At 43.7% G+C, this 14,857-nt stretch overlaps 1 protein-coding gene across 1 annotated transcript; it reads right to left on the bottom strand.

The window, feature by feature from the left end:
* Nucleotides 1–1,049: 1,049 nt before the first annotated feature.
* On the bottom strand, nucleotides 1,050–7,005 carry PRRT1 (proline rich transmembrane protein 1). Its single transcript, XM_044268667.1, has 4 exons — nucleotides 6,871–7,005; nucleotides 5,878–6,197; nucleotides 5,461–5,637; nucleotides 1,050–2,183 (listed from the first exon to the last, which is right to left on the bottom strand). Exons 1-4 carry the CDS (start codon nucleotides 6,887–6,889, stop codon nucleotides 2,007–2,009), a joined length of 693 nt encoding a protein of 230 aa, XP_044124602.1. The 5' UTR covers nucleotides 6,890–7,005; the 3' UTR covers nucleotides 1,050–2,006.
* Between the last annotated feature and the right edge of the window lie 7,852 nt (nucleotides 7,006–14,857).

Raw genomic sequence — 14,857 nt, 5'->3', positions numbered from 1 at the left:
AGCGCCACCTGCTGTTTACTCTTTTTTTTTTTTATTTCTCTGTCCTGCTCATTGAGGTGGTCACACATGCTCAGTTCTATTCTTTAACTGCCACCCGCTAGAGTCGAAAGGACACTCCCTCTGAGAAAGTCAGGCGTTGACTTTCTCAGAAAGTCCTTTTGGCTCTAGCTGGTGGCAGTTGAAGAACAGAACTGAGCATGTGTGACCACCTTAATGAGCAGGACAGAGCTGCCAGCTTGAAATAAATCTAGCAGAACAACTGTGGCAATGAATGGGGAGATCTCTGGATCCATGTGAGGTACAGGGCTGGTTCTAGCTTTGTCATGTACTGGATTATGCATGATTTTTTACTTTTTACATTATTCATGGGATAACCCCTTTAAATATTAGATTAGAAACTGTTTTGTTTTTTTCAAAAGGGAAGTTTCACTAAAAAGCTGATCATGCAGATTATACTGGCTGTAAATGTAAGTTTATTACGCAGTACCCATTTCTTACCTACGCCAGTTGTGTGAATGTTTCCCGTGACCTAAATGTATCTCGCTCTGATGAAAACATTCCAAAAATATCTCCAAATCGGGGTTAGCACAAGAGCCAATTAATCAGATTGTCGAGGCAACATTCCCAAGGGAAATAGAGGCAAGGACGACAAACTGTGACTCTTCCGCTACTGGTGGGACTAGAAGTGTCACCATGTCTGGACCATGACCGGAGAAATAGACATGGAACAGGAATAATCCAGAAATCAATGAACCTATTGATACCAGTTCAAAACAGACCCAATGGCCGATCTGCAGGGAATTGCCGACAGTAGAGTTAGCTTCCATATCTAGACGTATAAAGTGCGGGAGTGTTGGGGGGGTCGGTAGAGTCATTTTGTTAAGGCATCTACAGCAGTGTTGGGGTCTGAAGAGTCATTTTAATCATATGGCTCCATGGAGTACCAAAGCAGCTTAGGTTTAAAAAAAATTAAATAAGTTCTTCAAGTGGCCGAGAATCCAAAACCCATTGAAATGGGTTGGAAGGGGGGGGGGCATATATTTATTAATTCACCTGTATTGTGTTCCTATAACCTCTCATGCACCTGCACGTGAGTGCCATCTTATATAGACTCATTCTTCTCGGCTTCCCTATGGCTTATCACATCTTGGGTTTGAGCTGACCATAGACATTAGGTTCTGGTTGGCAGATCGTGGTGGATCCACCAGTCTTCCCATGTCTATGAGGCTCTCAGATTCCCACAAGAGGAAAAGGATTTTGGTAGTTTTGACCCTTCCAGTTGAACGGTCAGTAAAAATGATCTTTTGGCCCACAATGACCACGCCCATGCCAGCTAGTCCCAACATCTCATGTCACACATTCATTTTAAAAATCTACACTCATTCCTTGTAAAGTTCGCCTGGCTGTCTCTCTCTGAAGGACTACTCCCCGTGCGACAGTCCACTCGTTTCCTGTATGCATCATGACTCTCGAGCTATCTCCTGGAGCCTTTACTTCTCAGCCCACTGTTCTTCTGCACCTATAAGACATAGCTAAAAAAAAGTACCCCCATGAAACTCCTATTTTACCCCATAACACCCCAAGATGGCACCTGTATTATTCAAAACAAGGGAGGGGAATAGGGGTGGGAGCAGACAGAAAGGAAGGTAGGAGACAGAGAGCACTTTGGTGGACAGGAAACACAGGAGAAGAGAGAGACTATCTGGAGAGGTCAAACATGGTCAACCAAAGGAAGGACGGAAATGAGAAGGAAAAATGACACACAGGGGAAAACGTATGGACAGAGAGAGAAGAAATTATTGGTGAGAGGAGAAAGGGGGAAGAACACAAGAAGGAAAAATTAAAGGAAGACATTAAAGAAGATGAAAAAGAATTAAAAAAGAGAAAATTATTTAAAAAATAAATTAAAAAAAAAGGTTTTGAGATAGGCGACTTAAGAAAGTGCTGGGTGAGATCTTGGTGGCTTGGTCTGTACATCAGATGCCCCCAAGTCCCAGAGGGATAATTTAGTTACCCCAGTCATTTTCGTGGTGCTGAGCTGCGATGATAATAACAACTGTAAGGATGGTGCACAGGACCATAGCAGCAATCCCCACTGCCAGGCTAATGAAGGAGAAGTTCCGGGCCTCACGAGAAGCTATTTCTGCAGACATGATGTCTCCACGAGCCAAAGCTGTCCTCACCTGTAGGAGACAGAGGCAAATGAGTTCAAATTATGAACTGTACCTGAGAAGAACAAAGAATTCGTTGGCTTGCACCTTTTGGCATAAGGACAAGTAAGCCTCATGAATATGAGAGAGGACTAAAGGGAAGATGTGGAGTTGAAGGAACCCACAGCAGAACACAATATAGAGCTTCCTCTTAATGCTGATTCATGCCATTACATCCTCATCATTCTAGAGACAGGCTGTGTGACCTCCTTGGCTAGTTCTCCTGTTTCGTAATTACTAACATTATTGTGACTCCAGAAAGGAGGAGCCAATCTCGAAGGAGCATCGGGCCAATCTAAGATGAGGTTCTATCTCTCCAAGGGGCTTACCGTAAAGTCCAAGCCTGGGGCCATTGATTTATATACTATTACTGACAGAGCCTCATGGAACACAAACCTTTGACATTTAATTCCTTGCTCCCCTATATAATTCATCCCATATTAATTACACCAATCATTAGTTCATTGCCCAATGTATATGAAAAAATATATAAAATCAGACATTGCTGCATGCACAATACACAAGAAGCATGAATGGAATAAAGTATGACCACCATTGCCCCACAGTTCACCCCTTCTCTCACTCCACCGACTTGGTATCCACTCTCCTCCTTTATGTTTTCCCCTCCATTTTTTTTTTACAATTTCTTCTCAGCTCTGGTCTACAAAAATATTGACACCCTAAGGATCTCTGGTGTTCTCTATGAGACTTTGCCTACTGGACCGCACATGAGCGTGCACATGTAGACTAATGCAATGCTTGCATCTGTAACTATTGCTTATATGTAAAGAAAAATGTAATAAAAAATTATTGAAGCAATAAACCAACGACTGGTGTAGAGCTGGAGAGAGGAAACAGTTTGTTCTGCTACAGATCTGAGCCTCCACCCACACAGGGACAACAAGACGAAGATGACTTATGAAGACTGCACAGAAATGACAAAAACGAACGCTAGGAAACTATTTGGAAGCTAAATCTCCAAGACAAATGAAGTCTCTTATCTCCAAACATCAAAAACATCTCTATCTCCAGCCAAAACAATACAAATTAGCTCACGAGCAACAGTCAGGCACCAAGCAAACTCAACATTTTTGACCAAATGAGCTCAATGTCTCCCCAAAAATAGGGATAGAATACTAGATGGTATGACGATCAGGCAGAACCATCAAAATACATTTTCCTATGTTTTTGGAAGACATCCCATTTTATTTTGCAGTTGTTAGCACACTCTGAAAAAATACCACCTGCCGGGATAAACACTGGGGATGAGGATAAGGAGAAAAGAAAAAGAGAGAGAATGTGTGCAGAATGAAAAGATGGAGGTCATTCGGTGTAAATGCTGATGCTGTAATGATCTGTGAGCATAATGGGCCTCACCATAAACACCAAAAGAGGTTGTAATGGATCCTGATAACATTCAATATGCCAGAACATTATAAGCAACAGTAGATGGACTAGGCCAATTTTCACAAAAGACCCATCATGCCTTGGTATATGAGATCTTAGACTGGTTGCATTTCTCTAATGACATCACCTACTGTGAGACAGTCAGCTGAAAGAGGAGCTGAGGCTTGTAACTGCTACAGAAAGCAATCTGACAGCATGGGTATTCACCTCCTGGCCCTAGACCTCTGGCACTGATTGTCCAACCACAAAAAAATAATGGAAAAATCTGAACATTTTAATGAATATCCAACTACCCCAAATGAATGACCAAGTATAGCGGAGGGTGCACCAATCCTGAGATACAAGTTCTTAGCTTTCTGCAAGAAAAGTATTTCTGAAGTGGCCCATCAAGAAGACCAGGTGAGCCCTAAATTATAGGCATAAGACAAGGTAATGTGACAGTTTCAGGTGGGACATCCATTTCTGGGCCCTGGACCTCTTGCTCAACAACTCAATACAGCACAAAAATACAATTTTAAAGAACAGTAAATGGGCTTGGACAACTATTGTGAGAGACAAATTGTTAGCTTTCTCAATATTTCCCATACCATGAGACAATCCGCTAAAAAAAATAGAGGAACCTTATAAACTATAGATATAGGAGAAAGTGTGAGAGCTTCAGGCGAGGGGTCAATCTCCGGGCCCCTTGCTGCAGGGCTCAACCACTCAGTCCACCACAACAACGTCATTTTAATAAACAATAGATGGACTTGACAAGTATTGTAAGAGACACATCAATTCTCAGCATAAAAATTCTTAGCTTTCTCCAAGAAATGACTGTTTGTATTCTGCTACTAGATCTTGACACTGTCAGCATGTTTTTTTAATGGAGACTGTGAAGATGATGGGTGATACAGCTATTTATCTGTTTACTTCTCTGAGGTGTTAAATTGCTCGATCAAGGAATAAAACCCATCAACATGCATTTATGAGACATCATTCCAGCAAGTCAGATAAAGCTTAATTTCTAGGAAGTATTTTTCTATACTATTGTAGGACATTGAGCCAAGGTTCGTCTGCCCCACGAATGGACCTCCAGTGGGCCTAGGCTGCCTTGCAATAATGGACCCTATAGGTCCAGCAGAAGACAACCACATTTGGAGATGACATTGGAGCCAATCACTTGTCACTAGGGTCTGCTTTCAAAGAGCCCAAGTCTGACTTAAGAATTTGGTTCTCCAGAAATGAGAGAGCGCCCATCCAGTCTAAAGAAAATTTTTGACTCTACGTAAAGTATAGTAAACATATCTGGTGATCAAAGCTTTTCAAAGATCCCGCTGCTGTTTATCCATTATGAAGCCCATTTGCCTGTCCACAAAAGAGGCCACCATGGTCTCAGACTACTTCATTTACTGCTTAGGAAGTCTGAGATATGCCCAGCTTGGGGTGGACCAGCATTGATGACATTGGTGCTTTTCCATCAAGTCTGTATCTTCCCCTTAAGGTCTCTTTACAGAATTTTCAGATCCATAGAAGGGGCAGGAGGGGGGTATGTCTAAGCACACTGTGCATAAGGTAGTCTTGGACTATTGGATGTCTATTCGTGGACGTGCCAGAATGTCGAAAAGGCATCATCAGCTTTCACAAGGAGGGAACCAGGTATGTTTACTATACATTTACCGTGTATAATCAAACGTTCACTTTATACCTGAGGGCAACCAGATGGTCTACAAAAAAAGTGATGGCCTTTAAGATCTGTTAAGACCTTTACCAGTGCCCTTACCTTGTATAGATTACGGAAGACTATTGGGCTATTTCTCAATGGGGACATACAGATTTTAACCTCCCACCAAGTCACACTTACCTGCACAGCCTTTATGATGGCGATAACTCCAGTGGGCCAGAAGCAGCAGATTGTGGTGAGCACAGCGATCGGCATATAGTCATGAGGAGGACGTCGTGGCTCTAGTAGGGCCAGTCCAGGGGGAATCTGAGGAGGTGGGATCCCAGGCTGGGGGGGGACATTTCCAGCTTGGTATTGCTGTTAAAAAGATAACATACAGTTAATGGCCATTACTACGGCCTCCATAGGGGCTGTGTGCCATCTTTCCTACAGCACTGAATGGTAAATCAAGGGATCCAACAATACACAACTAAGCAGATTTTCCACTCCAGAGTTTGGGAAGCTGAGTGACAACCCTTGCGGGAACGCTAGTGGTGGCCATATTGGTTGTCACCCAGCCATATAATATATACATAAATGTGACGTGTCTGTACTTACCGTTCCCATGGGGTACACCGGGACGTAGGCTGTGCAGGGCTGCAGGTGCATGGGATACCCTGTTGGTTGTGGCACATACCCTCCACCTGGCAGTGTTCCTGTGGGCGTGTGCGTCTGCACCACATACCCTTGGGGAGCTTGGGGTGCCCCTGTAAATGGGGTCTCCTGAAGATAGCCTTGAGCATCTTGGCGGGGAAGGGTAGCATTAGCTGGCTGAGGTGGAGGATCATTATAACCTGGAATAACGCCATTACAGGGTCCCTCCCCCACCGGCTGGTTATAGGGTGGGGGGGAGCTGTGGGGTCCAGAGTCCGGAGGGCCTGCAGAGAATCAGGAGAAAGAGAGGACACTGTCAGTCTCAGCGCTGGAGATATCAACCCCCTGGGGCAACGGCAGGTCAGAACACACAAGAAGTGACAGGGACAACCGCCCAGATCCAGATATAGACACACGTATATACAGGCAGGACATGCAGCAATGTGCACCTACAGTATATACCAATAATATAGGTATATATGTACATGTCTCCTATATATACATAGAGGACAAATCTACAATACCCTGTATATAGTGCATACCCCTAGCTACAGCACATATACTGCATATGTATGTATGTATAGATATAAGCTAGGTAGATAGATATAGATATTAGATAGATCCAGCAATGGGTATGTACATACAGAATACATATATTTGGGATACCACCATGACATCACACACAGTGTACATGGCCTAGCACAGGCTGACCCCCGGCACATTGACATCTTGAGCCCCTGTCATCCATTCCATCACGGCCCACTCTGCTCCCCTCGGAGAGTCTCCAGCTGTGACCGGTGGGTATTTGGTGGGGATGATGAACATCAGACAGACGTGATCAGGGACATGAGATGAAGGCTACAGACCAACACCAGGTGCATGGTGTTCTCTATCGTGATAATTCCAGGATATACCCCCATTCTCTTTCATCCATGATGTCATCTGTATACCCCTCACCTGTTTTCTCGCTGGACATGTCTCTGTGGGGAGGGAGCTGTGCTGATATTTATAGGGGGGTCCTCGGATAGATGTGGCAGGATGGGGGGTCTCTCCTCGCCCCCGCTCACTGTCTCCCCCCCTCAGAGCTTCTCTTCTCTGATCCTGCACCAATTCTTTCTGCAGCAGCCTGTCTACCTCCCTCCCTCCTCTCTCTCCTCCTCCTCTGATTCTCTCACCCCCTCTCCTTTCCTCCTGTGATTTCCCTCCTCTTCCCTGTAATTCTCTTTTTCTGTGTCCCCCCACTGTTCCCGTCTTCTCCTCCTCCCAATATTCTCCCTCTGTTCCCACTTCACTTTCCCCTCCTTCTGTTCTCTTGGGCTCCTCTGTAGTTCTCTCCTCTTTCTTCTTCTTCTCCTTCTAAAGGTCACATTTATTCATTCGTCACAGAGAACAATGGGTTAATCTCAAATATTGTGTCCACGATGGCAGTGACCACCCTGGTGGGGGTACTGGGGGTAGGTCCAGATTTTGGTCCTTGAGATCCTTGTCACGTCATTATTCTCCAGGCGAGAACATGTTAGGAAGAAACTGTTACGTTGGTTCCTTCTAGATTCTGCATGAATGCCTGAAGAGCACCATCTCCAGGAGCAATCTGATGTTAATTTACAGCTGAGAGAACAGAAGCGAGTGAATGTGACACCAGGAGACAGAAGAGAACATTGCCAGGAGACGTAGTCCACATGGAAACACCCACAAATGCCTTCTTCAGGGTCACAAATTGGGTTCTGGTCTAAGACTGTAATACAGACATCTCCTGTCATGAGAGGATCTCCTGGATGAGTTACCTTCCAAATTCAGACCAATGTGGGGGAAGGGAAGAGAAAACCACTCTAGGCACAACAAAACTATGCCCATAAGGGCTCATGCACATGACTGTATGCCCTCCGAGACATACGGTCCATATGTCCCGGAGCGGCATACATCGTACACACGGGAGCGCACAGCATCATAGGGTACTATGATGCTATGCGCATTGGGCCGCCCGCGGGGTTATTGTCCTACACTCATGATATCATATGAGTGCAGGACAATAATCCGGTGGGTGGCCCGATGTGCACAGCTTCATAGTAACCTATGATGCTGTGTACTCCCGTGCGCATGATGTATGCCGCTCACGGACCGTATGTCTCATAGGGCATACGGTCATGTGCATAAGCCCTAAGGGTTGTATGTGTTGTCTAAACGGGAAGACCAGCATAGCCCATTACTCTGGATAAGTCATCGGTGTCTGATCGGTGGGGATCCAACACCCAAGGCCCCCCCTGCTCAGCTGTTTGAGAAGGCTGTGCTTGCAGTAGTGCCGTGGCCTTCTCACAACCTTTTCTAGGCCATGTGATGTTACATTCATCGGTCACGTGGCCTAGGAGCAGCTCAGTCCCATTGATGTGAATGGGACCGAGCTACAACACCATGCAGAGCCACTATACAATGGACGGCGCTGTGCTTGGTGAGCAGAGAGAAGGCCTGGGTGTCGGACCCCACCAATCAGACACTGATCATCAATATAAAAGTCTGGGAAAACCTCTATAAGTGGGCTTCATACTGTATAAAAGCACTTATAGGGGCATCAAACTGTGTGGAGACAACATACTGTATGTGGAGCACGTAAGGGAGCATCACTCACTTAAGAGGTCATTACACTGTGTGGGGGGCATTTATAGGAGCATTGCATTGTGATGGGGACACTTAGGGGCATCATGGTGAAAGTAAGCAGACATTATATATTGTTAGGGGCAATAGGTGCATCATTACTGTCTGATGGGCACGGATCTTACTACCTGTGGGGCATTATAACTATGTGGGGGGCACAAAGGTGACTGGGCAGGATTGGGCATATCTAAATAAGCATTTGAAAGGGTTGAAGGTGAGGCATAGTGCCAAAAATTTGCAGCGGTAGGGTGGTCCACTATCATGGAAGCATCAGCGATAGCATATTTTTGAGCTGTATGCTCCTCCTTAGCTCCACCTCTTATTATCTTACTCCACCTCCAAAACCAAACCTTATCTTAAGGCACCCCTCCACCATTTCAAATTTTAATGCTTACAATAATCCATGTGGATATTACATACTCCAGTGCCTATTGGGAAGGGTAGGTCAGGAGGTGTTCATATAAACGCCTCCACCTCACAGAGTCACCCATCAGATTGTGGCATCCACCTAGCAGAGGTATTATGTAGGGTTCTAGGTTTCTCTACATAACACGTCTTCTCCATTGACCTGCACTGCTCTCTACCGCTAACAGGAAGTTCCATGTGAGCAGCCACTCAGAAGTCACCCAGATGTTCTTACACTTCCTGTGTCATGCAGTAAGGCTATGTCCACATCTGCGGTTGGAATTACAGTCTTCTCTTCCGGAAGAGGAACAGGATACCCGAATTGCCTTATCCAGCATATGCCGGAGACCACTGGTGCTCAACGGATCCCATTCACTATAATGGGGTCCGCCAGAAGTCCATGTTAGGCTTCAATCACATCAGCATTAAAGGATCTGTCAGGAGCCTCCTTTGAAGATTCCATAAAAAAATACAGGAAAAAAATAGCAAAATTATACAAGAAGTAAAATGCCAGGTTTTCTAATGGAAACCTTTATAACATTATAGTCAATGGGGTCCATCAGTGACGCTTGTCTTTGATTGATCGGGGGGGATTGATAACATGCACAGAAGTCTACGTTAGGCTTTATTCACATCTGCATTAGGCCAGTTTTACACTAGCATTAGTTAGATCAGGCAGGGAACATCCTGCTGGGTCTCTCTGGATCTAGCGTTGTCAGAAACGACATGCTTGATGTCCAACCAAGCCGGTGGTTTACCGGCCATGCGGCAATCCTAGTCACGAGCCACACAAAAGAGACCCAAGTGTCACTTGTGAATGTATATCTCATTATGCCTTACAATAAGGCACAGATTTTATATATTTCCTGAGTCCTCCTCCAATTCACCTAGTCAGCTAATATCACTGCATCCTACAATGGGCTGTGTTTGATATCGCAGCTCTGCACCGTGGGCTGAGATGCAATACCATATACAACCCATGGATAAGTGTAGCACCATTTCTAGAAGAAAGCAGCCATGTTAATCTAACTGTAGAAACGTCATTAATAATCCACTAAACAGTATGGTCGTAAATGCTGCCTCTATGAGCAAGAATATAACTACTATAATACTGCTCCCATGTACAAGTATATAACTACTATAATACTGCCTCCTATGTATAAGTATATAACTACTATAATACTGCTCCTACGTACAAGAATATAACTACTATAATACCGCCTCCTATGTACAAGGATATAACTACTATAATACTGCTCCCATGTACAAGAATATAACTACTATAATACTGCCTCCTATGTATAAGTATATAACTACTATAATACTGCTCCTATGTACAAGAATATAACTACTATAATACTGCCTCCTATGTATAAGTATATAACTACTATAATACTGCTCCTACGTACAAGAATATAACTACTATAATACCGCCTCCTATGTACAAGGATATAACTACTATAATACCGCCTCCTATGTACAAGAATATAACTACTATAATACTGCTCCTATGTACAAGAATATAACTACTATAATACCGCCCCCTGTGTACAAGAATATAACTACTATAATACTGCTCCTATGTACAGGAATATAACTACTATAATACTGCTCCTATGTACAGGAATATAACTACTATAATACTGCTCCTATGTACAAGAATATAACTACTATAATACCGCCTATGTACAAGAATATAACTACTATAATACTGCTCCTATGTACAAGAATATAACTACTATAATACTGCCCCTATGTACAAGAATATAACTACTATAATACTGCTCCTATGTACAAGAATATAACTACTATAATACTGCCCCTATGTACAAGAATATAACTACTATAATACCGCCTCCTATGTACAAGAATATAACTACTGTAATAATGCCTCCTATGTACAAGGATATAACTACTATAATACCGCCTCCTATGTACAAGAATATAGCTACTATAATACTGCTCCTATCTACAAGAATATAATTACTATAATACTGCTCCTATGTACAGGAATATAACTACTATAATACTGCCCCTATGTACAAGAATATAACTACTATAATACTGCCTCCTGTGTACAAGAATATAACTACTATAATACTGCCTCTTATGTACAAGAATATAACTACTATAATACTGCCTCCTGTGTACAAGAATATAACTACTATAATACTGCTCCTATGTACAAGAATATAACTACTATAATACCGCCTCCTATGTACAAGAATATAGCTACTATAATACTGCTCCTATGTACAGGAATATAACTACTATAATACTGCTCCTATGTACAAGAATATAGCTACTATAATACTGCTCCTATGTACAGGAATATAACTACTATAATACTGCTCCTATGTACAAGAATATAGCTACTATAATACTGCTCCTATGTACAAGAATATAACTACTATAATACTGCCCCCTATGTACAAGAATATAACTACTATAATACTGCTCCCTATGTATAGGAATATAACTACTATAATACTGCCTCCTATGTACAGGAATATAACTACCATAATACTGCTCCTATATACAAGAATATAACTACTATAATACTGCCCCCTATGTACAGCAAAGTAACAATGATAAAACTGAGGGTCTAGTTCTTGATGTAGCCCTTTAAATCATGTATGTGCAGTACACAAACTACAGTATATACGATATATACATATGTGAGCTGAGGTCATCTGTATTCCTGTTTTTACAGCGTGGCCCAGTGAATTGTTATCTGGTTGTGATGGTACATACCAGTCACAGTGCACAGTTGTCACTTGCAGCAATTAACCATCATGCACTGCTTCATGTAATGTCTCTTCCAGTCACGTCTCCTGTTGGAGCAGGCTAAACCGCCAGAATTCTGCAGTAATTGTCCTATACAATAGCCCTGCCTACCTACCAATGTCCACGAGCCTGTAATCATATTGTCTCCGGCATCATTGGCTTCTGCTGCCCAGCTTGGTGTTTTTCTCCTTCTCCACGACCCTTCAACCAATTGCCCTCCACTTGCCAACAATGCAATTCTTGTGACGGCCATGCACAGACTCTCGACACCCAAAAGCAAAGAAGACCGGACTGTCCAGAGCTGGCCCCTTTCCCAGTTCCCCATAGTAGCCGCACAGGCTATGTTCTTGGCACAGTACATACAAAGTTCTCGATGTAAGGTGGGAATATGTGGGACTATTGGGGGGCTACTGCCACTTGTCACAAGTGGGGGGAGCAATAAGTCCTTGAAGGGGTTGTGCTTCCTGCCTACGGGAGCAGACGGTGTGTGCCAGTAAGTGCCCCTGTGAAGTATGAACAGAGGCCTTGAGCAGGTGGAGAGTGGTCTCTCCGCATGGTCATGGCAACAGAGAGAGTCGGAAAAGAGGGTGGAAGTTGGGACCTCCTTACAAACCATACAAGAAAGTTCCATGTAAGACCAAGGGCAGGACAGGCCTGTGGAAAAGCCATACCAACGTTGCCCCTGTATCAGAGAAGATTTATTTCCCGCTACACCCGGGGAAGGAGAACCACCATCACCACCTGCGAGTTGCGACTGTTGCAAGAAAAATGCCTCACATTCGGGAGGCTGTACCATTATACTGCTGCACCTGGACGGTGTCAGGGACATTTACCTGAGGCTCTTCATCTCCAGTCTTCTGCTCGGCTTACACCGTGTAATACCATGTGAGTTGCCGCCGTCAACACCTTGATCTGCATTTTGACCAGCTATTATTGAACAGGATGTCCAGTTTGGGAAGCCCGTTATAAGTCTAGTTCTTGGACTGGGACCATGACTGAAGTTAACAGAGAGCAAAATTCCAATAAGCCCAACATTGGCTTAGGGATGGAAGAAAATGGGCCTTTAAGACAAAAAATTTTTTAAAGGACCACTGCAGGGGGCTCGAAGAGTTCAATCTGACCAGGACAACATGGTCCCAATCTGTGGTGCCCTGAAGAGTAGGAAATGCCACTGACTGAACCCCACCAATATACACAAAAGGCAGAAGGACCCAAAATCAAACACTGGCCTAAATGGTCCAAGGACTTGAGAAGGTTGGTCCTCAGAGATGGTCAAGTCGGAACCATGGCATCTTCCCCCACAACCCAATTTGAAGGACCATCTTACCAGGGTCACCAATTGTTTGGGGGAAGTGTTGGACCTCAAATGCAGAGCCTGAAGACAGAGAGGAAGGACCTGGGGAGAATTTCCCACATACAGTCAGGTCTATAAATATTGGGACATGGACACAATTCTAACATTTTTGCCTCTATGCACCACCACAATTGATTTGAAATGAAACGAACAAGATGTGCTTTAACTGCAGACTGTCAGCTTTAATTTAAGGGTATTTACATCCGAATCAGGTGAACGGTGCAGGAATTACAACAGTTTGCATATGTGCCTCCCACTTGTTAAGGGACCAAAAGTAATGGGACAGAATAATAATCATAAATCAAACTTTCACTTTTTAATACTTGGTTGTAAATCCTTTGCAGTCAATTACAGCCTGAAGTCTGGAACGCATAGACATCACCAAACGTTGGGTTTCATCCCTGGTGATGCTCTGCCAGATCTCTACTGCAACTGTCTTCAGTTCCTGCTTGTTCTTGGGGCATTTTCCCTTCAGTTTTGTCTTCAGCAAGTGAAATGCTCAATCGGATTCAGGTCTGGTGATTGACTTGGCCATTGCATAACATTCAACTTTTTTCCCTTAAAAAAACTCTTTGGTTGCTTTTGCAGTATGCTTTGGGTCATTGTCCATCTGCACTGTGAAGAGTAGTCCAATGAGTTCTGAAGCATTTGGCTGAATATGAGCAGATAATATTGCCCGAAACACTTCAGAATTCATCCTGCTGCTTTTGTCAGCAGTCACATCATCAATAAATACAAGAGAACCAGTTCCATTGGCAGCCATACATGCCCACGCCATGACACTACCACCACCATGCTTCACTGATGAGGTGGTATGCTTAGGATCGTGAGCAGGTCCTTTCCTTCTCCATACTCTTCTCTTCCCATCACTCAGGAACAAGTTGATCTTGGTCTCATCTGTCCATAGGATGTTGTTCCAGAACTGTGAAGGCTTTTTTAGATGTCATTTGGCAAACTCTAATCTGGCCTTCCTGTTTTTGAGGCTCACCAATGGTTTACATCTTGTGGTGAACCCTCTGTATTCACTCTGGTGAAGTCTTCTCCTGATTGTTGACTTTGACACACATACACCTACCTCCTGGAGAGTGTTCTTGATCTGGCCAACTGTTGTGAAGGGTGTTTTCTTCACCAGGGAAAGAATTCTTCGGTCATCCACTACCGTTGTTTTTCATGGTCTTCCAGGTCTTTTGGTGTTGCCGAGCTCACCGGTGCGTTCCTTCTTTCTAATAATGTTCTAAACAGTTGTTTTGGCCGCGCCTAATGTTTTTGCTATCTCTCTGATGGGTTTGTGGTGTTTATTCAGCCTAATGATGGCTTCACTGATAGTGACAGCTCTTTGGGTCTTATCTTGAGAGTTGACAGCAACAGATTCCAAATGCAAATAGCAGACTGGAAATGACCTCTGGACCTTTTATCTGCTCATTGTAATTGGGATAATGATGGAATAACACACACCGGCCATGGAGCAGCTGAGAAGCCAATTGTCCCATTACTTTTGGTCCCTTAACAAGGGGGAGACACATATTCAAACTGCTGTAACTCCTGCACCGATGTAAATCCCCTCAAATTACAGCTGACAGTCTGCAGGTAAAGCACATCGTGTTCGTTTCATTTCAAATCCATTGTGGTGGTGTATAGAGCCAAACATTTTAGAATTGTGTCGTGTCCCAATATTTACGGACCTGACTGTAGTTCTCTAATTTAGATAAATCCAAGACAGTCATTCACTCCACAGAACTGTAATCAGTA

This window comes from Bufo gargarizans, chromosome 9 (genome assembly GCF_014858855.1).
Source record: "Bufo gargarizans isolate SCDJY-AF-19 chromosome 9, ASM1485885v1, whole genome shotgun sequence".
Classification (NCBI taxonomy): Eukaryota; Metazoa; Chordata; class Amphibia; order Anura; family Bufonidae; genus Bufo; species Bufo gargarizans.
This window is presented reverse-complemented; position numbering and strand designations above follow the sequence as displayed.